We start from the raw sequence: 23,349 nt of genomic DNA, 5'->3' as shown, positions 1-23,349 counted from the left end.
CACATGTATGCACATGCACATGGAGTCCAGAGGACAACCCTGGGAGACTGCCTAACTTCTTTGAGACAGTGTCTCTCATGTTCACAAACTGGGCTACACCTGCTGGCCATCAAGCCCGGGGATCTATACATCTCTCCCTTTCAGTGCTGGGATTATGAGCACAGGCCAAACGTGGCAGCCGCACGTGAGTTATAGGAGATCAAATTCAGGTGTCACATTTACAAAGCAAGTATTTTACTGACTGAGCTTCTCTCTAACCCCTGGAATAGAGGTTTTAATTGTTCTATAAAATAATCCTAGTGACTCTGATATTGCTAAGAAAGAAAAAGTGTGGTAAAAAGCTCATAGCCTATGAATTATACACACACGAACACTTAGCACCCAAAGCACTTAGTATAGAAAATCTTACTACAAAACGTGCGACCAGCGCTCAGAGACCAGTTATGGGAATCACCTTGCTATCATAGTGCACCGTCCTCAAGACCAAAACGGGAAGCATAAAGTGTAAGACAGTCTCTGACTTCCTCTGTAAGAAAGACAGACACATTGTGGATCTATATCAAACTGAACTAATTTTGTATAATTTAGACCAACATGTTACATTTATTTTTAAAAAATTAAATACTATCACCTACCAAGGAAAACCTCTAGGTGACAAAATCTGCATCAAAGGGAAAAATATATTTGTAAAAGTCAAATATATTTTACCATGTTTGATCTCAATATCAAAAATATCAGTAAAAGTCACAGTTTGAAAGCAGCTTTATAAATGACCTGACATGAATCCCGGGTTCATGTATATACTCAGGTGCCTGACAGAAAACATGTAATCAGTGCACAGGCCAATGCACTGCTTCATCTTCAACTCAATTTGCTGCTTTCACAGGAAGAACGTGATAGAACAAAGAAGACCCAGGCCGTGACAACAAACTCTTTCAACACAATCAGTGGCTACCTCAGGACTCCTCACAGTTTGCTACTCTGTGTTCCTCATAAAAAACAGAAGCCAGCCATAGTGTGTTCCGACCACTGAGGCTGCATCTATGGGGGTAAATGTAAGCATATCAACTGTCTGTTCCCAGTTCAATCAACTAAGGACATGGGCCATTAAAAGGTGCAATTCTCTTCCTCAAATAAATACTCATACTTCCTTTCCAATTTAGAGTATGAAGAGATGGTTTTATCCATTGCAAGTAATCCAACTGAACGCAGGTTAATTAGGCACTTTCTCGTGCTTACAGAAGAGACTGGGTAAGAAGAGGAAGGGCAGGAAGCCATTTGGTACCTGATGTGATCGGGCTTTTTCCTGTCATGTGAAAAAATGGGGCAGGGTTAAAACAAAAGGGAAAGGCGTAAAAGAAAGAAAACGCAAATGTGCAAATAAGCAAAGGACCAGCATGGTACAAAAATAAGACAAAACTTAAAGAAACCAGCTCAGCTAATACTCAGAATGCGGTCACAAGGACCCACGCGTTCGATTTACTAACATAAAAATATGCAGTTTGTAGTGCTTTGATTCTTAAGAAATGGAAATACTTTGAAAATATCTGAATTATTATATTACTATTACCTTATACATCTATTTGGTTCTCTACCTCTACGGTCCTGACTAGAAAACACAGATGGCATATGCCACACCTGAGCAAGCTGTGCTTGGGGTAAGAGGAAGATCTCTACACGCTTATCACAGAAGCCCTAGGCGAAGACAGACATTTTGGAAGGAAAGCAGGGTTATTAATTAAGAATTTCAATGCCCACCCATCTTCATCAAATGATAACAGAGACTCTAAGGCCACAGATAAATATGATTCTCTGATAGCTTTTAGGGGAGGGTGGGGAGCAGGAAGATGGAGGCAGGCCTGGGCTACACAGTCCAGGCTAACCTTGCCCCCCACAATTCTCCTACCTCCCCACCCCAGGAGCTGGGGCCACTCACCTTTGGTGCATGCACACTCTTCACACTCTTACCCACGCCGGCACTATCCAGAACATTCTGCTTTAAACTCTATGTGATGCATTTTTTGCACTGAACTATATTTTCTGGGCCAGCAAAGGAGTCTGCTTCTTTATTAGCCTTTCTACCTTAGTGCTCAACTATTTTTAAATTATTTTCCTTGTTATTCTTTTCCAAATTCATTATGAAAAGCAAAAAGAGAAACATAGATTCCACTGTTTAAAACCTGAATCGGCACTACCAGAAAAAATTACTTAATAAAAAGCTCAGTGTGCCAGACACTGTGGTTCCTGACTTTAATCCCAGTATTCAGAAGGCAGAGGCAGGAGGATTTCTGAATTTAAGGCCATCCTGGTCTCCCGGTCTAGAGTGAGTTCCAGGCCAGCAAAGACTACACAGAGAAATCCTATCTCGAAATTCTTCATGGTGGCAGACCTTAATGCACCCAAAGAAAACTTAAGCCAGCCCTTCGTGTTAGTGTAGCACTTGGTTCTTGGACCCAATCACACATATTCAGATCTGTAGGTGCTCAAGTTCTCTAAGATAAAATGCAGCGTTTGCACAGAATCATAATGTGTGAGTGTGTGAGTGTGCTAGGAAGACACAGACGAAAGGAAGAAAGGGAAAGGGAAAGGGGGGAGGGGGAAGGAGGAGAGAGGGGAAAGGCAGAAGAGGAGAGACTGTGTGTGTGTGTGTGTGTGTGTGTGTGTGTGTGTGTGTATACGCACATGTGCGGGTGCATATGTGCATGTAACAGAAAGACTCTTCCCGTGCTACCCTCCTCTGGGCTCAGGCGGTTTCCCCCCCTAGGCCTCTTGAATTAACTGAGACAATAAGCCTACATCCAGCTCCATCACCTTACAATTGCTATTATAATGTAAGTGCTAAGTAAATAGTATCATTGCATTGTTTAATCATTACAATAAAAAAAAATCTCTATGTGTTACCTACAGAGTTGCTTTACCCCAATTCTGATTCTCAGTCGGGTGCGTCCGAGGTATAGGACAGAGGCCGGCACTAGAGCGCACGTGTGTGTACAGATGCCTCAGAGGGGACAGGGTGACTGAGCAGGACGGAAAGGGACGTGAACTTCCCACCCTCTTGCCACCTGCTCTCACACAGAAAACAAAAGCTTCATGCTACACTGCGCAATACCAGGCACTGCTTCTAAAGCCGGACTGTGAGTTACGAAGCACAAGGGAGGATTTTTTACTATTTAGGAATTCCTAGTCACTCATCCCTCAGGATGGCGACCCTTAATAGCTGATGGTGAAAATATGACACAACCTCATGAAATTACAGGTAAGATCAAATGCACAGTGCTGTGATTGTGCCTTAGGGTAGCTACAAAAAAGGGAACTTTTCTTGAAAACAATCAAACACTATTTTTGAAAAATCCTTAAGTTGTGAGCAGAAAAGCTTAGCGTCTGCAGAGGCAGCTTCTGAGACGCTTGATTGATTGATTGATTGATTGATTGATTTAATGCATGTGCATACATGGTCACTGTCTTCAGACACCAGAAGAGGGCATCAGATCTCATTACAGATGGTTGTGAGCCACCATGTGGTTGCTGGGAATTGAACTCAGGACCTCTGGAGGAGCAGTCAGTGCTCTTAACCTCTGAGCCATCTCTCTAGTCCCATATTTGCAATTTTTAACATTAACACCACCACAGGAAAGCTCTCACTAATAAAGAACTACTGTTCTTTCTTCTCCCATTTACACGATTCCCTTCTGCTATATTTTGTATATGATCTGTCCCCCAAAGGCTTCACGCTAGATCCGGCTCAGTGTGGGCGTGGTGGCACTCAGGGTGGTGGGACCCTTAGGAGGCAGCCCTTATGCTGGGTGACAACATCATTGAGGCCATGGCCTGTGCAAGGTGCCAGTGTCCTGCAGTAAGTCTATCCCATGAACTGGTCATTTAAAAAGGAGAAGAGACCCTCTCCTGATCTTTGGCTTCCTGTCTCAAGGCCTCAGCCACATACCTCTCCTACTGAAACACTGTCCCTCAACCCAAGCTCCCTCAATGGAGTCTCCCAGTCTGTAATCTCCAGACTATAAATGATGAGAAAAGTAAACCTCTTTCTTTCAGTCGTCTTGGTAAGCCTCTCCCTCCCTGCTGAAGAGGAAGCGTGACCTACGGTAGGTGATTGTACTGGTCCAGGCGGCTCCTCTGAACAGCAGCCTCCTTTCTGAGGGGATGCCTTTCACGCTGCAGACCCTGGCACACCTACCACAGGATCTGCAGCTGGATTTACAGCTCCTCCCTTCTTGATTTTCCCTTTGTTGTAGCATCCATGCCAGTTAATACGGCTCCAAAGACAAATAATAAAAATCCGAAGTTCCTCATCTGATCAGCTACTGATTTTACTCCAGTGCTCTGAGGAGCAATGGAATTCTCCACTAAGACTCGCGTGCTTCAGTACATCTCACACTCCTAGGGATTCACTGCATTTTCATTTTCTTAGACTTTCAGGAGGTAGTTTGTAAGTCTGAAGGTTAAGTCTCAATTCTAACATTATACTATAAACCTATGTTGGCTAAATAACCTTATAAAATCCACTGCATACTAGCCATTTCCACTTTCCTATGCTAACGACAGAGTTTGTAAGGACGGACGTAAAGGGGCGATTAGTTTACATTTTAGCTCATAAACACAATTTTGAGTTTTCATTTTCACAGTATGATAACTGGAAGCATTATTGATAACCTGATCGCTATAGCTGGTCTTCTAGTAGTTATGTCTTAGTCAAAAGTTCTACATAACTCAGAGCGTAATGATAAACATCATTATTGCTTCCAGTGTATACTGACTCTCAGAGAAAGATAAAATATTTCAAATAAAACTACAATATCAAATACTAGAGAAATGCTCAACAAACCGCTGACATTCAGAAATGTCAGGGGATTTTTTTGAACTTCAACACCAAGAGACCTAAGCAGGAAGGACCAGGCCCACTTCCCACGACGCTAAGGTCCCACTTAAGTGAACGAAGTGGGCACCAGATGGACTTAAGAGAAGACCCTCTTCAAGTTGGTAACATCCATCTTAAAGAACAGCCCCTTCCATTATTACAAAATTATCCTTTTTTTACTAAAAAAGGGGAAAAAAGAAAAGGCTTCCTTGAACAGATCAATCACTAAGGTGCAGAAGGAACCCTGCGCCAAGCAGCCCTTCAATGCCATTTGCTATGAAGTTGCTTTGCCTCTCATATTTATATGGTAAAATGTTTTAGATATTCTTTTTTACTATGCAACCCAGGGTGGCTATGAACTCAAATTTCTCCTGCTTCACCTCTGAAAGGATCACAGGTGTCTCCATGACACCTGGCTATAATTCCAGTCTTCTAAGACATCCAATGGCTTTATAGTTTATAAAAATTAATTCAGCAAAAATTCAAAACTTTTCTAGCCCTCGCATTTACAAAAATGAAATAATGGTGGCTGTGACTTACCACGTTCTACGTTAAGTGTGCTATACAGTCAGAGTAGTCAGTGGGTTTAAGACTCACACGTAAAGTCTGTTCTTCCTTCCCTCCTTCCTTCCTTTATTTCTTTCTTTGTTTTTCTTTGTTTTCTGTGTAGCCCTGGCTGTCCTGGAGCTCACAGAGACCCACCCGCCTCTGCCTCCCCAGTGCTGGGAGGTGGCATTGCTGCCACCACACCGACCTGGCCACAAGGAAATTCTTAATAAAAGATGGGACAGACTTCAGTCGTTATAGCCCAAGCATTATAAGGGCTGGCTTTCTCCTTTAAGCCTTAAGTTTCAAATCTAAAAATTTGTGTTTTCATTTTTCACCTGGCCATTTTGTAGAGTTTAGATAGTTCTGAAGGAGAAAACCATGGGTAATTACAGGGAGAGGCCAAAAGTGGCCAACATGTTAGCATCAAGACTAGTGTTGGAAATCCATTACCTGTTCCACGTTTTGAAGGCGTTGCTGGCTCGTTTGAACAGATACCCTTCCATGACAATGCCGTTTGCAGCGTCTACGTTATACTCTAACTTGGAATCATCACTGGAGAAATCCTAGACAAAAATAGCACAGGAGTTCAGATGACTGTGTTCCCAGAAAGAGAAATTTATCTAAGGAAAAGAACTTTTAAAAAAGTTTGGACTAAGCCTTCCGTAAGAAAGGGAAGGAGGTGTGATAATGGAGACATGCCTCGGCACCTTAACGGTTCAGCCACTGCGGTAGAGCGGCTAAGACGATGACAGAGACACACTTACATAAAACATGGCGCAGGAGAGAGACTGTAAGAAAAGACCCCCCCCACACACACACAGACACACACAGACACATAGACACACACAGACACACAGACACACACACACACAGAGCAGCTGGTAATACTGGGTACAGCACTGTTGCTAGAATCTATGTGAGCATCTTCATGACCTGTCTGTCAATTAGGAAGGACACTCAAAGGACACTGGAGAAGAAGAAAACTGGAACTGAAAGGTGGACAGAGCCAGGGCATGTGGTGCTCAGGAAAACCTGTGCTTTACTGCCGACCCCAGACCACTCAGCTAAGCTTGGTGAGTGGCAGGAGCTAAGGAAAGGCCTCCCCACTGAAACTGCAAGTGAGACCAGAACCGTTATCACTACCACCATTCAAGACTGCTCTAAAGGTCCCCGTGGACGAGATAATCTAAAAAGGTGAGGGGCTGGAGGAAAAAGCACACTGCCCTGCTGTTAATCGTGGAGAGGACTCTGTACACAGAATGTTCTGAAGAACTCAGAAAGAAATCACTATCAAGAGCACTAACAAGACTGTTAGGATAAAATCAACCCTAATGTACCAGAGACAGGCAATGACTTTCTAAAGGGAGCATTTACAGAAGCATTTGCCATATAAGTGTCTAGGAATAAACCCAAACACGGATATGTAAGAAAATCACAAAATCTTATGCAGATCATTAAAGGAAATACAAACAGCAGGTAGGATGAGAGTGCGATGTTGTACACAGTATTATAAACCAAGCACCTGCTTTCTCACAGGTCCAACATAACCTCGAAATTAAAAAAAAAAATTACTACTGTGTGTATCTGAGGGGAAGATTAGCAAACCCCATGGTACTCATTGAGGTCCAAGGATAGGCTTGTTTCGGTGACTGAACCAGGCTCCAGGTTTATGTACTGAGCACTTTACCTACTGGGCCATCTTCCCAGTGCCTCAAAAGCTCGTTACAAACAAACTTGCTCCTGACGTTTGTACGTCTACAAAGCTCAGTCTGCGAAAGGAGAAAACAGAGATGGAAGCCTCGCTTCCCAGGCACGTGGAGCTGGAAAGCTGGGGACAATTAGACAACAATGTGTGACATAATTAAGCCAAGAGGACAGTGGGGTAGAAAAGACAGCCCAGAGGCTGGGACAGAAGGTGTCATACGACATCAGAGGAAGAGGCCTATATTAACTTAAAGATAACACGATACTGACACAAGGAAAGTAACTCTCTACCTAGTACCTCACAGGAACCCAGCTACACATGAATTAAAGGGCTAAGGCCTGCCTGTCAGACAGGATGCCTGAGCTCAGTCTCCAGCAAAGACAAGCGTGAGAAGCAAACGTACGTGGGAGAGGTAGTTGTGATCTTGTACTGGGGGAAAAAAGCACCAGACACAGGGCTGAAAACCATGAAAATCTAAACCACACATATCTATGATATATGAAGAACTTGGTCACCAATTAGAAGGCCTGGCAGTAGGAACATGAAAAGCAAATAAACATTAAACAAGTCATGTATAGACACGATTCACTAGTCACTAGTGGTGCATAATTTAAACCAGTGAGATGTCCATGTCCACAGTGTAACAGTGAGGACAACAAGAACCCTTACTGCTGCCCACCAGCATGCTCGCCTCGCAGGGCACGCGCGCACACACACACACACACACACACACACACACACACACACACACACACACACACACTCTGGTACCGAAGCTCGACCCCATTAGCGTGTACATATATCTAAAGACAAGATATGTGAAGGCACAGGCAGGACATAGAGGGGTGCTCATAGCAGCACTGTTCCTCACATTGATCAATGTAATTGTTAGAACACCTTAAAACATATAACAGAAAAGCTTTCCCTTAAACTTTAGTTGACTAGATTTTTTTTTTTTTTTTTTTTTTTTTTACCTGTAATGCAGCCTGGGTCAGCATTTAGGGGCAGAGAAAGTATTTACAATAAGCAAAAACAGCATTATTTTCTTAAAGAAAAACAGTTGTATATTATTTAAAGTCAAATAATCTCAGATTTAATAATTTAGCAGTCTGAGGCTAAATATATATTGAATTTAACCAACAACATATTTCTTTAAGTATAATTTGTCATTTTACCAAAAAATGATTGAATCTACTTTTATCATTCGATAGTAATGCCATTAAAACAAGCTCGTCATCAAAATACTGTGCTGTAGACCCTAAACAGAAAGGGCTAGCTGACACAAAGCAAGACTCTTGGGGAGAGAGAGGGACAGCAGGAGAAAAGAAGCAGGTCATGAAGACCTGAAGCTGGGAAGGTGGCCCACGGGGGTAATCCTAGGCACACAGAGGCAGGGGTGGAAGGGCCATGGGCTGGAAGCTAGGCTGGGCAGTACAAAGAGCATGTCTTTGTTTTAGACAGGGTCTCTCTGTGTAGCCCTGGATGTCTTAGAACTCCTCTGAAGATCAGGCTGGCCTCGAACTCATAGACCTGTCTGCCTCTGCCTCCTGAGTGCTGGGACTAAATGCCTGTGCCACCACTGCGGGCTTGAAAGGACGCATGGCAGTGGCTTCATCCTATAATAACTAAAAGTAACTGATTTAAAGATGGCTGAAGAGCAACTCTTTCCTTTTCTAAATGTTATTTCTCTTTGAGAATGAATAATCCATTAATTATGGTTTTATATACTTGCAACTGATTTTGCTTTCATTTTTTTCCCCATCTTCTATGTCAGATCCAATCTGAGTAATCTGTAATCAAAGATGCCTGGATTCCTTATCATCAGGGGGGCAGATTCTCGCAGCACGCACAAGTTTTATATGAGTATATTCCGTTCCTAATGCGCCTTTCATGCTCGATTACAGCACGGATACACCTCAGACTATCTAAGATAAAATACTATTATCAGGCTATGCTCTGGACATACAAGCTCAACTCCTGCATGAAGAAATGAATACAAATTCACTATTGAATTCTCATTTTAAAAACATTTGTCAAAAAATAGTCTAGCTAGGCTTAGGCAATTCAACAAGCAATGAGGGTTCAAAAGTAAGTGCTGAGCAGCCCTGGAGTGGCTGCAGCAGGGGGTCAGTGAGAGAGAGAGAGACAGACAGACAGAGACAGACAGAAAGAGAGACAGAGGGAGGGAGAAAGAAGAGGAAGGAGAAGGATATGCACGCATTCTCTACATCTCTCTGTCTCTCCCTCTTACTCACACACACGCATACATGTGCAAACACTTTGGCAGGAGGCTGTCAGTATCCTAAGTGAAACCAGGAATAATATTTAAAATGTTAATGGCGCAACCTTTAGTTAAGCTCCTGACAGGTTAAGAATACTTATAAACTGGTTCAGGACCGCAGCCTGCTAATGTTTTGGTCTGAAGACATAATGGAGTGCACACATTAACATCTGAACCACTTCACGGGAGGGAGGGTGCTGGGTAACAAGGCTGGCTGGCCCACACTGCTGTCCCTGCGAGTGGAAATCAATCTATTGCTCTCACGTACCTTCTGCTGGATCGTAGAATGTTTTTGCTCCATTTCTCTTTTCTCCTTTGCTGCATCCACAACCAGTCGATCCAACTAAGGGAAGAAAAAAATTATAGGCTTAAAATTTAAAAAAAAAAAAACAAGGGATTTTTTTTAAACCATATTCCAAGGCATTTTAGAGATAAGCATAAATCACTTGATTAAAGCTAACCTAAAACAGCATTTTAACTAAACCTTCTAGTAGAAGTTCACAGTTTTCTATACTAACTCTTTTTTGAGAAAGCCCGTATCTTAGGGAGAAAAGGCTTCCAAGCAAAAGGCTCGCCTTGAGCATTCCAAGGGTGCGTGTGCCATCCTTGAAGGACTTGAGCCTACAGAGACTATGATCTACTCACAAGATGCTGGCTGCTGCGGACAAGGCAAAAACAAAACAGAAGAACACACACATAAAAACAGGACTTCCCCCTTCTCAACAATACCAAAAGGCAGTGCGGCTGGCTACACTAAACAAGGCGAGGGTCACAAGTGCACATCAACAGCGGCACCCACCAGTAGCCACACATCATGTTTCCAACTTGCCTTCCCTGTGTTATAATCTAATCTAAGAGGTAGACTGAGAAACTGGCCAAATAAGTAAAACACAGCGGGAGCGAGGGAGGTAGCAAGCTTGTTTGAGCCCAGGAATTAAGACCAGACAGGTCAACACAGTGAGGCCCTGCTTATAAAGGTTAAATTAAGAAAAATAATAAAAGAATATCAATCCCACGGTTCTGGAGTGTTTACCTACTAACTCAGCTACTAAGATCATCCTACTTGGCCACAGACTCGTAAGAGAGTAAAGAGGGTCTGACCCTCCCATCAGGCCTGGGTCGCAGGTCTTGGCTGCATGTTTCCACACCATCCTGCCCTCCTGGGGTACAAAAACTTGGCTCCTCCCATTATCTATTTCCTCCTCTTCCCTGACACCTAGTTCTACCAGATCACTTTCTGACACCCAGCCTTGCCATGAGTGAGCAGCTCAGACGGACACGGGATGTGCCTGCCATTCCTAGGGACTGTCGTGCAGCGGACAAGCTGTGTCCTTCTCCTCCCTCTCTTCCTTCTGCTGGCTGGGGTCTGAGATGATGGAAAGTCACCTGGGAGGACACAGCGGGCCCAGGCACGAGGTGCAAATGGCCTAAGACCACGCTTCCGACCTTACGTATGTGTCCTCAGTGTGAGTTGCACACAGATCCAACCTCAACTGACATACACACAGAGCCATCTGGCACAGAGATGAACAGCGGCCCAGTGCAAGGGACAGGAAATCACTGTGCGTGTCATCCCTAGAGCATGCTGCACAGAACCCCACCTTCCATCCCTCTCCTGCCCTCCCCAGACACTTTGATCACTGGATGGTATTCCCAATCCACTCTTACCCTTTCCATCCCCTAAAGTCTGTTTTTTCTTTATCCCTCACCTCAAAACAATTACTGGCCAAGAAAAACTTCCAGATTAATCCTATTGTTTCTAAAGTGAGGTGGTTCATCACTCAGTAAAAAGCAGTCTGGAGGAACCCAGACCACGTTATGGTAAGGCACATGGCACAGCATGTACAGGTCTCTGGGTCTGAGACACAGTTCCACAAAGAGAGGGGGACGGGGAAGACGCCTTTGTGAAATAATGATACCAAATGGTCTTGGGGGCTCCAGGATCCTAAGACACTAGACTTTCATCACCCTAGGAGTCAATAAAAAAAAATTTTTTTTTTGGTTCTTTTTTCCGGAGCTGGGGACCGAACCCAAGGCCTTGCACTTCCTAGGTAAGCGCTCTACCACTGAGCTAAATCCCCAGCCCCATAAATTTTTTGAAAATAAAAAAGAGCAAAGTCCTAAATAAAAGGAGGACAGTGACTCCATTACTCAAGTTTAAAAAGTAAAGGACTAAGTCCTGCTACTTGGACTATAAAAAGCAGATGCGTGTATCTCAGTGTGCCTCAGTGCCCTCCCCGACCCCAGTGCCAGGATCTCAGGTGCGCACCGCTCCTGACAGGAGAGCTGTTTTAAGCCTCTTTCTCAGCTCCCTCACGCTCACTGCGAGCAGCATTTTTACCTTTAAGTTCATTTTTGGTTGAACATTCAATCCACATGTAAATGTCCTGCAGTGTCGAGGTCCTTATGAAGTAAGTGAGAAGCTGGATTCCCGATATGTTAAACATCCTCCAAGACACAAATGTCAGCAAACAGTACAGAACTGAGAGACCCAGGTCGAGAGATTACCTGTGCGCCAAGATCTTTCATGTAGGGCCCAAGCTCACTGAACAGGTCATACCCTTGATGGAAGAAGGCCAGATGTGCATACATGAAGGACAGCATCTAGGGGAGAGAGGGGCTTCAGATCCACTGCAAGAAGCTTCAGAAAGCTTGCATCCACGCCTTTAAAGGCCACTCCACAAGAACCCAAAGCATCAAACCTACTTAAAACTGAGTTTCTTGAGGCCTTCACTAATATTTGCAAAGACAAAGAGAAAACAGTGTCTGTAAGAGAAATGCCCAGTGGTCTCACATTTACACCTAACTTAAGATTACACAGGGAATTTAAGTAATATTCTCAGGGGTATCACTGTCTTACGAGAAATCCTTAAGTCCCTTAGGAAATGTCAGTGTGGTCTTCCCTAAGCATAAAAAGAGGTGAAAAGAGAAAATGTGGAGTCCCCAACAGTAGCAAACACAGCCTGCTGGGGTCCCCAGGCCCCAGTGAGCTGCGGGAACTCTCAGTTGTTCATTTTCCTAAGAAATATAAACCAGTGTGGTCAACATAGACTTTCCTCTTGTTAAAAACATATTTATTTGCTGGTTTATGTGCTGTGTGTGCACATATTTGCAGACGCCTGGGGGCAGGTGGAGGTGGGAGGGCGGCCTGCGGGAAGGATCCGTTCTCTGAGACTGGACTCAGGACACCAGGCTCAGCCAGGGTCTTCATCCGCCGAGACACCTCGCCGGCCCTGGAAATTCTTCACATCTATTCCACAATCCAAAGCTGACATAAGGACTGGGGTGGGTCCCCAACTATATTTTATTAATTCCCAAAAGAAAAGGCACCCTTGCCTTTTTTATTAGTTACATTTTACATGAGAAGGAATTATATAATTAAGTGCGTGCAAAGACTCTCCTAAGACCTGTTTTATTTTTAGCAAGAACAGACATCTGTTTAATATTCTGAAAACTAAAGTAGGCCATAAGACTGTTAACACCAAAGAATCCTCTAAAAAAATTGTTATCAAAATAGAAACCAGTTAAATAAAATTCAAAGATTAATGATTAAAAACTCACTCAGATAAAAATTACTACAGCATTAGAAAACGGTAGTAGTTATACAACTGTGGCAAAGATTTTAAACCACTGAATTATAAGAAGGAAGAAATAGTGATTATATAAAAATGTAAAACATATGGACACATCAAATGCACATCTGGCTTATCAAGGACCAAGTGATAAACAGTAAAGGGTCAGTGATCTGAACCTGTAAACGATACCACAAACCAGTATAAAAATGAAGGCTCCCGAAGTGGCCCGGAAAATTCATGGGGAAATGATCAAACTCCTCACTAACAAAATGCAAATTCAACGAAGAAATCCCATTTTTGCCTATCAGACCACTGGGCAAGTGAGGAGACCGGACAGTAGGGCTCACATCTGTAGAGAACGGCTATTCTCACACACTGTCGATGAGAACGGTCGATAGGCCTTGAAACGTGGTATTGTTTTTAAAAAGCCTTTTCCACATTTGAGAACTTTGATGGGGATGGCAAGACAGCTCAGTAAAGATGGCCACTAGTCCTGACATGCTGAGTTCAAGCCTCTTCTCCCACAGTGGAAAGGAGAACCTACTTCCACAAGTTGTCCTCTGACCCCTACATGTCCACCATAGGGGACACACACACACACACAAAAAAGTAAATAATACCTCTTTAACTAAGTAGTATCTTGTCTATAAACGCAAATAAAGCAATAATCAGGTCATTAGGACAATCATCACTACAAGGAGATGTTTTTAATGTGAAAAACATGAAGAACTGCTTAAATATCCATTAAGGATGATAAACTATAGTATATTCAAGGCCAGCCAGCTTGGACCTGCAAATTTTACACCTCTTTATAGATGGCTCATGAGCCAAGAATCGCTTTCAACTTTTTAAAGAATTGCTTTTAATCTTTTAGATGATGGAATAAAAATTTTAAAACAAAAAAGTAAAAATTATATGAAATTCAAACTTCTGTGCTCGCACATCAAGCCCAGTCATTTGCTTACAGGCAGGCGGGCAGGTTCAGTACAAAGACACGGTGAGTATGACAGGCCACAGGGCTGCAGACCCCCCGCATTCACCAGCAGCGCCCTTTCTTTCTTGTCTATGCAAACGGCAGAGTTCTGGCTGCCCACAGAGGCCATGGTAAGCCATACCAGAAGTCTCCATTACTGGCTGTCTGGAAAACATGGCTGGGGAGAGGTGCCCTCTGCTATAAAACGGGTGCATGATACCACAGAGTAGAATGCAGTGTTAGGACAGGGCAAGGTGGAGACAAGGCCTGGGCAGCTTGAACAGCAACTGAGAACAAAACTGCTCCAGCCAAATGAAGAGAAATCCCCCTGAAGCTTCTCACTGAGAAAGGGCACAAAGTACAGCCTACCCTCCTCAGAGAGCAAGCAAAATCTCACTGTCACCATAGATCAAAAGGTCCGAGGAAGGGCTGGAAAGATGGCTGCACAGTTTAGAGCAGAGGACTTGGCTTAGCTCTCAGCACCCACCTGTTACTCACAAGTGTCCAACAGCACCTTCAGTTCCAGAGGATCTGACGCCCTCGTCTGACCTCCGTGGGCACCAGGCATACACATTATACATATGCATGTGTGTAAAAGGTTCATGTATATAATAAATAAATCTTAAAAAAATATTTTTATAAAAGAAACTTGGGGCCAGACAGATGGCTCAGTGGTTAAAAGCATCACTGCTCTTCTGAAGGTCCTGAGTTCAAATCCCAGCACCTACATGGCAGCTCACAACCGTTTGATGCCATCTTCTGGTGTACAGATGTATATGCAAGCAAAGTACCCATATACATTAAATAAGTAAATAAATCTTTAAAGAAGAAACTTTCAAAAAGCAAATACAATTAAAGAGAAAATTCAAACTGGTAATCATATTTCCTAAGTTTCAAAATAATCCTGAAATATTCTTACTGGTTCCAGCCACCACTTCCACCTACTTTCAAAAAGCAGTAGGTATCTAGAGGTATCTAGTAGGTATCCAGTAGGTATCGATGAAATATTACATTGGAATAACAGAGAGTGGGGAGCACACAGTGGGCATATCTTTGGGAAGCAGGCCATAGGTTAGCAGAACAGACACAGAAAGGGCTGTACCTTGAAGCAGATGGCACAGGAAAGAGAAATGCTAAGAACAAGAGCCCCTGGACAGGGTGTTATACTATGGGGGCTACACGCGCACACAGACAGTCACAGGTAGCAGCATTCATTAACTTCTTACTGATTTCAGGATTTCCGATCTCCTTTTTGATTGAAGCACGTTAATCTGAGGGAAAATACACTTGGTTAGTCATTCACGGATTACACTAATGCAGAATACGAGATTCTAAACACGCTTGTCCTAGCGATCCCAATACAAAGGAAATCAGAGCTGGTGTTTGTCTTCTGGCTTAAAGGAGCTAGGACAAGCAAAGCAGTGAGCACTCAGCCACACTCACGCTCAGTGAATAAACACTGAGCGCTCAGATTACAGCATCCTCACGGAGCGGCTCTGACACCTGAGTGTGCGACACGGCCTCTTCCTCCACCCTCCTCAGCTACTTGAAGATCAAGGTCAACCACAGCGTTGGTGCGAATCCTCACCATTTGCCACTTTCCATCTTCTCTGGACTGCCTCTGCTTCCCTTCCTGGCTTCCTACAGTCCCTTCTCCACACAGGTACCAGAGTGATTTATGGCTAGGGTTAAATTCTGCAACCTCCTACCATTTCCAACACAGGCCCACTGTGCCGCCCTCCGGCAGAAGTCTAGTCTTCTGCTGCTCTGCCCTGAACGTTTTCCCAACAGCACCCATCACTACCCCGCAGATGTCTCTGTATGGCTGGTCCACCTCCATGCGAGGGCTCTGCCCTCACGGCTTAAGACTACCCTTCAGTACTTAGGTCTTCCACTGACGAACACCTTCTTTTACCTGACTCACTATCCAGTGTATCAGTCCTACCTACTGATAGTATTTATAACTACTTCTCTTGGTTTGTTTATTCGTTTAGACAGGGTTTCACCATGTAGCCTGGGTGTCCTGGAACTCACTTTGTAGACCAGGCTCCCTGGAACTCACCAGATCCCCCTGCCTCTGCCTCCCAGCACTTACTTTGTGTTTTCTTCCTCTGCCTTTCCCCCAGCTGAAGCGTAGGCCCTGTGAGACTGGGAGCTTATTCTCAGTCCCCGCCCCAAAGCAGAACACAGACAGCAAACCATAAGTGTATGTAAAGTAAAGCATTTAAGTAGTTTAATTATGATTGACTTATCAAAACAGCAGCGCATTCTGAGATTTCCCAGGAGTAGGGTTGAAGCTCAGTGAGCAGTGTTTGTCTGCAAGCTCAGAGCCCTGCATTCGGTTCCTCCCATTGCCCAAACCAGGGGTCAACAGAGGCAGGAGGATGGGGTGTAAAGTTATCCTTGGCCACGCAGTGAGTTGGAGGTAGGAGGGCAGGCCCTTAACTGTATCTTTTGCAACTGTAGAAATTCCTGACAAGTATTTTCATCGGTTCTTAAAAACAGCTTATTTGCATAAAATGGTGATGCAAAAGAGTCTCTTCATGACTCGTTAAGATTGCCAAAAGATTACAGAACATTTTCCAAATGTCTTCCTCACTGAACTCTTGGTCTACTGTAAGGGAATTTTAAAACGCAGTCTTAAAATCAAGAACAGACCCAGAAAAATCTAAATCCAACTCTCTGGTTTCTTCTGCTGTCCGCTCAGCTCTGAAGAGCACGGGGAACCCCACCCTTGTCCCTCCCTCTTCCCCTCCCCCACTCACGCTCAGACTTAGGCTCATGCTGCCTTCTGTATTTGGAAATTTAAAGAAAATAAAAGTTCACATTCAAGGAGAAGGGTAAATCCAAATACACACAGGAGCCGAAATGCCTTATGCTTTTGGGTAGCTGTTACCTATTATTCTCTAACACAGCCACGTTTGCAAAAAAAAATAAATAAAATGATCCAAGAATTCCCATGAGACATACAAACTCATAGTTAGAAGGGAGTGAGCACAGAAGCCATCTTAGTACTGTCAGATGACCTCTCAGGAAATACATAATTACTATGTTTAAGTTTGAAAATAATGGATATTTTAGCTAAACACCATTACACATAAAATCCATAGCATTACATCATTCACTCTTCAAAAAAACAAAAATCGTGTACCACCTATTGTCCAACCACCGGATAAAAGCTAGAGACATATTCTGTTGTAGAAATAGAGGACTCAGATTACGAGCGTGTGGCGTGCAAGCATGAGGACTTGAGTTCAATCCCCAGAACCCTGGTGGAAAAAGCTAGTATGTTGGCACGTGATTAAAATCTCTGCCCTGGAGGAGGAAAGAGAGCAAGGTCCCTGGGCTTGCCAGTTAGCAGACCTACCCTAGCTCCAGGCACGTGTCAAAGAAAAAAGAAAAGATAGATAGATACGGACATCTCCATGGCAACCAAGTTTGACCTCTTTCTGCCTTCATATGTGCACCTGTGCTGTCCTTCTAGGCACAAGCAGCAGAGCTCAATCCGAGATCTTACACCAGAAATGCATGGTAAGGAGTGTTTGCAATCCCAAAGACAGACAGAAATAAGATCACAGGACCCTGCTGGACAGCCAGGCTGGACCAGCTGGTGAGCTGCAGGACAATGGGGACCCTGTCAGAAGCAGGTGAAGAGCATCCCTGAGGATGACATCTGAGGTCCCCAGCCAGCCTCACACACATGCACACCAACAGCTAAGTAACACATTTACAGGAAATGAGTGTGGTGTTCAGAAGTAAGCGATGGCAGCACAGACATGGGAGAGGAGATGATGATCCGTCCGTCTGTCTGTCTGGAGACAGAAAATGACCTGGTATTGGGGTCAAGAACAGACAGTGTTGAACACCTTGGATAGAGGTAAGGACGGGAGAGGCGGTGTAGGGAGGACAGACTTCAGACACAGGTCAAGAGGGATTCCCCAGATGTCCTGTTGGCTAAACACAACCACTTAAAACGAGGAGACTATCTCAACAGAACTCACATTTTAAGCTGCCACAGACGTGAAGAGATGAGGTCACACAGACAAGGGGCAAAAAGACAGAAACCATTTTGGAGAATGATGTGTGCCTATGTGTGACACGCGACAGTGAGGAATTTCTGTGGAAAACAGGTTCTGTCAAAGGACATGAAGGGAACCGAGCCGAGCACAGCCTGTGAGGGAGTCAGAGAGGAGCAAAGGTGGAGGGACAAGACAACCAAGGGGGAGCCATGGCGGCGGGCATCCCAGGGGGACGGGAAAGGCGTGGGACGGGAAAGGCGTGCAGGCTAACACCTAAACCACAGAGCTGTGTGTGAGCCACTCCAGCGCGGCTCACAGAGGGCTGTGGGCTCACTGCAGTAGGAGGGGGCAGGAACGGGAACAGCAGGGTGCAGGAAACAGAGGACACCATCATGGAAGCCTGAAGAGGGGCAGAGGGAGCATTACTTCTATAGAAAAGGAAAAAAGAAAGAAAGAAAGAAACTTTTTACTTACAACATGAATGTACTTAAAACCAAGACTTCAAATTAACTTCCTGTTCTGCTCGGATCATTTTTAATCACTAATATACGCATTCCATATGCATTATCATGAAGTCAATAATCGCTCAGTGGGACAAGGCACCTGCCTCCCTGGGGATGACATGGTAAAAGAACAAGTTCCCGAAAGCTGTCCTTGGACATCCACACACCCACACACACCCGCACACACACACACACGCACACGCACTCTTACACAAAGAGCAGATAAGTAATACTATTATTATTTGCATCTCTTAAAAGTCCCACTCTCACTTTTTCTGTAGGTCTACCACATGTGTCTAAGCCATGAGACCCCTGTCCCACAGCACTCATGGGAGGCTCTGGTCGTTGGTTGACAGCTGAAATGCTGGCAATGGACTCTGAAGAAAGACGGAATGAATGTTAGGCTTAGGGATCTTCATGACAAATTTCTGTGCAGTTTTAGCTGTGGCTTCTGACTCAATAGCTAGGTCCTTCTAACAAGGACCAGGGCCCTCAGAGGACAATCCAGCACTGGGAGCAGTGGTGTCAGTGGAACCAGCACAGCCTTGTCACTGTGCTTTTGTCTCCAGCCTCCAAAGGCAGTCACCCCTCCAAGGGACTCTGAATTTCACCTTCAAAAGCAGCCGACAAACTCCAGAAACTCACTAACTTGGACAGTTAGTGAGGCAGATACCACTAAAGACAAGTGGAGCACACACGTTCACATTGCCAGGAAAAACTAGCACCATGTAAACCTGATGCTCAGATAGCAACTAAAGAGAAACAGGAACAACGCTTCAGAGTAAGATATGGGAAGATAAGACATCTAAATATACACAGTGTGTGTGCGTGTGTGTGTGTGTGTGTGTGTGTGTGTGTGTGTGTGTGCGCACGCGCGCGCATGTGTACTGCATATGTGCGCTCGCATGGCACCCACAAAAACAGACAGGTGAAAGTGTTCCATAAAATGTCATGTTTCCCACTGGAGGTAAAAACATATACCCAGCACTCTGAAGATTGAGGCAGGAAGATGGTATCAAGTTGAGAGTAGGACAGGCTACACAGTGAGTCTGAAGCTACCCTGGGTCACACAGTGAGTCTGAGGCTCCCTGGGCTACACAGTGAGTCTGAGGCTACCCTGGGCTACACAGTGAGTCTGAGGCTACCCTGGGCTACACAGTGAGTCTGAGGCTACCCTGGGCTACACAGTGAGTCTGAGGCTACCCTGGGCTACACAGTGAGCCTGAGGCTACCCTGGGCTACACAGTGAGTCTGAGGCTAACCTGGGCTACATACATACTGAAGACCAGCAAAGACTACCCAATGAGTTTAAAGGCCAGCCTAAGCTACCTCAAAAAAACATTAAATCAAAGAAAAAGCATACTTTACTCGTTCTAGTACGACCACCCAAAGGAGCCTGCCAGAAAGCAGCCGCCGGAAGCTGTGAGGAGACGGGGTACCTGCAGGACATAGTCGAGCGCTATGTGCCGGAAGCACTTCCGCGTGGCCGTGAGAATGTTTGCAGCCTCTTCAACCTCGTGCTGCTTGTTTCTTTGAACTTGGGCGTTTTTTACTAGAGCGTTTTCCTTTTCTTCACTGACTTTTTCAAATTGTTTCTTGGCATCTTTGAATTTTCTAAGATCTCTAAAATATAAAAATTTAGTGAAATTTTTTTCAAAATAATCTTAGAATTTAACCACGGCCGCTTCCCCTTCCGTGCTCCATCAGACACTGGCAGTCACCGCTAACCCATCCTTCCGAAAGTCCTAGGTGTCACTTACCTGAAAAGTCTGGGCAAAGGAAGTTCAGAGCTAGGATTGTGACTTGGGAATATTTATATAGACTTTGAGTTTCCACCTTAATCCAAAACTCAAAGATAAAAGCTCAAAAGCTTTCAGATTTGGACTATTTTAGACCCTTTTTTTTTTTTTTTTTTTTTTGAGACAGGGTCTCCCTGTTTAGCCTAGGCTGTCCTGGAACTTACTCTGTGGACCAGGTTGGCCTTGAACTCACAGAGATCCATCCTCCTGCTTCTGCCTCTCAGGCACTAGGATTAGAGGTGTACACCACTAGAGCCAGGATGTTTTAGATTTCTAATTTTTGGCTTATAGGACTGATCATTCTGTGTATATAAATCCTTATAAAGTGAGTTAATGTTTCATTATGTAAATCTGTATGACTCAAAATGGAAATAATGATAAAATTAATCTAACAGAAAGATAATTTTCTAAAGATAGATTCAAAACATGCACATGGTTTAACCATGATACTGTTTTTTTTTTTAACACCAGTGGGTATGTGTGTGTGTGACTTCCTACAGAGAAATACAGATTTGAATGGCCTTTCCCGAAGATTAAAATTCATTTACCTTCCAAATAAATCCTACGGCCCTGAGAGGTATTTTAAAACATACTTTTGATTTTAAAAACTCAGCCCACCTCAGGGGCAGCACACCTACACCATAACTCTAGGAGGGAGGGCTGTTAGCGCCAGGCCAGCTGGGCTATAGAGCAGGATTCTGTCTCAAAACACAGATAGATAGATAGATAGATAGATAGATAGATAGATAGATAGATAGATAGAAAGAAAGAAAGAAAGAAAGAAAGAAAGAAAGAAAGAAAGAGAGAGAAAGAAAGAAATGGGAAGAGAAGAGAGGAGAGGAGAGGAGATAAAAGAAGGAAGGAGAAATGATCTCTTGTTAAATGGAATTTGTCAAAACACAAAGAATAAAAATGAAGTCTTTGAGCCCAGTGGAGGCAGAGACAGGCCTTGTCTGAGAAGATGGAGCCCTGGCTCTCGCATCCCCGATCATGTGACACCTCTCTGCCACTCCTTCTACAGGAAGCTCACGAAATAAGCTCAAGACAGAAGGTTTTAATTATAACAGATACATCTTTAAAAACTATAATTTCTAAAACATTCCAAAGTTTTTAATGTGTGTATCTAAGAGTTGAAGCATTGTGAAGTACCTTGTAAAAGCTGCTGGGACACATCTTGTGGGGCAGTCTAACATATGGGCAGGACTGCGGATCCGAAGCAGAGCCCTTGCTTAACACGGAAGGATGGGAGGGGCGGGGAGGGGGATCCACCCACAGTGCTGTCTGAAAAACCCCAAACCCAAAAAACTACCCACAGCAACAGATAATGTGTGACCCTGCTCCTGGTAGTCTAATGCCCTCATTTATCTTTAATATTGTGTCTGAAGTAACCTGATACTTGCATAAACTCTCAGCTGCAACCTGTAGGAGAAAGGCTAGATTACTAACGTGGAAAAGAAGTTTTCCTTAACTTGTCAGGTTTGAACTTAATTTTTTTTTTCAATTTTATTTCATATGTAAACAGGAGGCATCTCTTCCAAAGCATCGCAGGTAGGAACACACTCTCTTATCTATTATACTATCTTCCTTCAAAGAAAACACCACATCGAGACTAGACAACCAAGCTTCAAATACACTAAGTATTTCAACCACCCTTGGGGCTTTCTTTTTTTTTTTTTTTTTTTGGTTCTTTTTTTTTCGGAGCTGGGGACCGAACCCAGGGCCTTGCGCTTCCTAGGTAAGCGCTCTACCACTGAGCTAAATCCCCAGCCCCGGGGCTTTCAAATTACATTTTTATCTGCACTGAGAAAACTTTCTGGACTCCCATATGCTCAAGGTGAATCCGATTCCCTTACAGACGCAGAAATGAAACACGTTTTACGAAGCAAACATGCCAGTATTTCAGAAATTTGAGACCCATAATTTTCTTTTAGCATCTTTAGCCATAGCCGGGCCACGCCCCCACCCTGCCCCATCCCCGCCCCATCCCCGCCCCCCCATCCACGCCCCCCACAGCAGCCGGCTCGTTATTCCCCACCCACCAACCACAGCACCTCTTAATGACAGCTGACTTACTCTTTGACAAAGTTCTGAAGCTGGGCCTTAATTGATCTCTGAGTTTGGTCAAACAGAATCTATAAAGTAAAACACAACAGTGAATGTTAGAGAGGAAATGGAAGGTAAAAACCACATCGCCAAGCCAACACCCCTATTCCGATGACACCTTGTTTCTTATTGACAACCAGGAAACAAAGTGACAACGAACTTGAAGCCAGTTTTAAGCCAATTCTACAAGCCTCAAAAATAACTTGCTTTTCCTCACTACAGAAAAAAAAAACAATTTCAATTCTTCAGACTTTGGGAGACAGCCCAACGGCGATGCAAACTCCTCTCTCTCCACGCCAGCTGAGGACAGCAGCACTGCCAGAGCCCAGCCAAGAGTTTCCACTGGGAAGACTTGGGAACATAAACAATGGATGTATTGAGTTCCAGTCAGCACTACTCAGTCCTGCCGGTCAAAGCACAGCTTTGAGTAGAGAGAAGAAAAAAATCTCATTCCTCAGAACCGCTTCGCCCAGGTGTTACGGTACCCAGCACTGATGCTTCACCACAGAAATTCTTTCAGAGCTCCAAGTGCTTTCAGAATTTTCAGAATGACTTCAAATTCTGGGTTTGAAAATGAGGTTGGGGAAACAATACACAAAACAGACACACACACACACACACACACACACACACACACACACACACAACCTTATGAATAATTCTAATTTAAAACACTACCACACCTGCCTAATTTGCTTCCAGAAGATGTTTTTTTTCCTTGCATCCTATTAAACATAAGCAAAAGAAAAAGACTATAGAAATCAAAATGGAGCTAAATAGACAATTGCTAAAGAAAAAGAAACCAATAAAATGGAAACACGGTTCTTTGAGATTATAAAATGGGAGTGCAGAGCGAAGGCTGGGACCAGAAGATAGAAAGGGAGCGGCCCGTCGGGCGGTTTCCAGACTGCTCAGTAAAGTGTCCCTAAAGCGAGGCAGGTGCAACTGCAGGAGGAGGCCGGGCGCAGT

At 44.1% G+C, this 23,349-nt stretch overlaps 1 protein-coding gene across 4 annotated transcripts in view; it reads right to left on the bottom strand.

Annotated features, from left to right (window-relative positions):
• Window positions 1-23,349, bottom strand: part of Acap2 (ArfGAP with coiled-coil, ankyrin repeat and PH domains 2) — a 115,664-nt gene that overhangs the window by 30,085 nt on the left and 62,230 nt on the right. For 2 of the 4 annotated variants that reach the window (XM_006248487.4, XM_006248491.5), the window contains exons 5-11: window positions 22,351-22,409; window positions 19,918-20,101; window positions 15,183-15,227; window positions 11,917-12,012; window positions 9,677-9,751; window positions 5,873-5,985; window positions 1,286-1,306 (exon numbers count right to left, since the gene is read on the bottom strand). In XM_006248487.4, the coding sequence (XP_006248549.1) occupies window positions 1,286-1,306; window positions 5,873-5,985; window positions 9,677-9,751; window positions 11,917-12,012; window positions 15,183-15,227; window positions 19,918-20,101; window positions 22,351-22,409 (593 nt within the window). The remainder of the gene's footprint in view (window positions 1-1,285; window positions 1,307-5,872; window positions 5,986-9,676; window positions 9,752-11,916; window positions 12,013-15,182; window positions 15,228-19,917; window positions 20,102-22,350; window positions 22,410-23,349) is intronic. The other 2 variants (XM_006248489.5, NM_001034006.2) reach the window with 1 other exon arrangement.

This window comes from Rattus norvegicus, chromosome 11 (assembly GCF_036323735.1).
Source record: "Rattus norvegicus strain BN/NHsdMcwi chromosome 11, GRCr8, whole genome shotgun sequence".
In the NCBI taxonomy this organism is placed as follows: Eukaryota; Metazoa; Chordata; class Mammalia; order Rodentia; family Muridae; genus Rattus; species Rattus norvegicus.
Note: the sequence above shows the minus strand (reverse complement) of the source record. Positions and strands in the feature narration are given on the sequence as shown.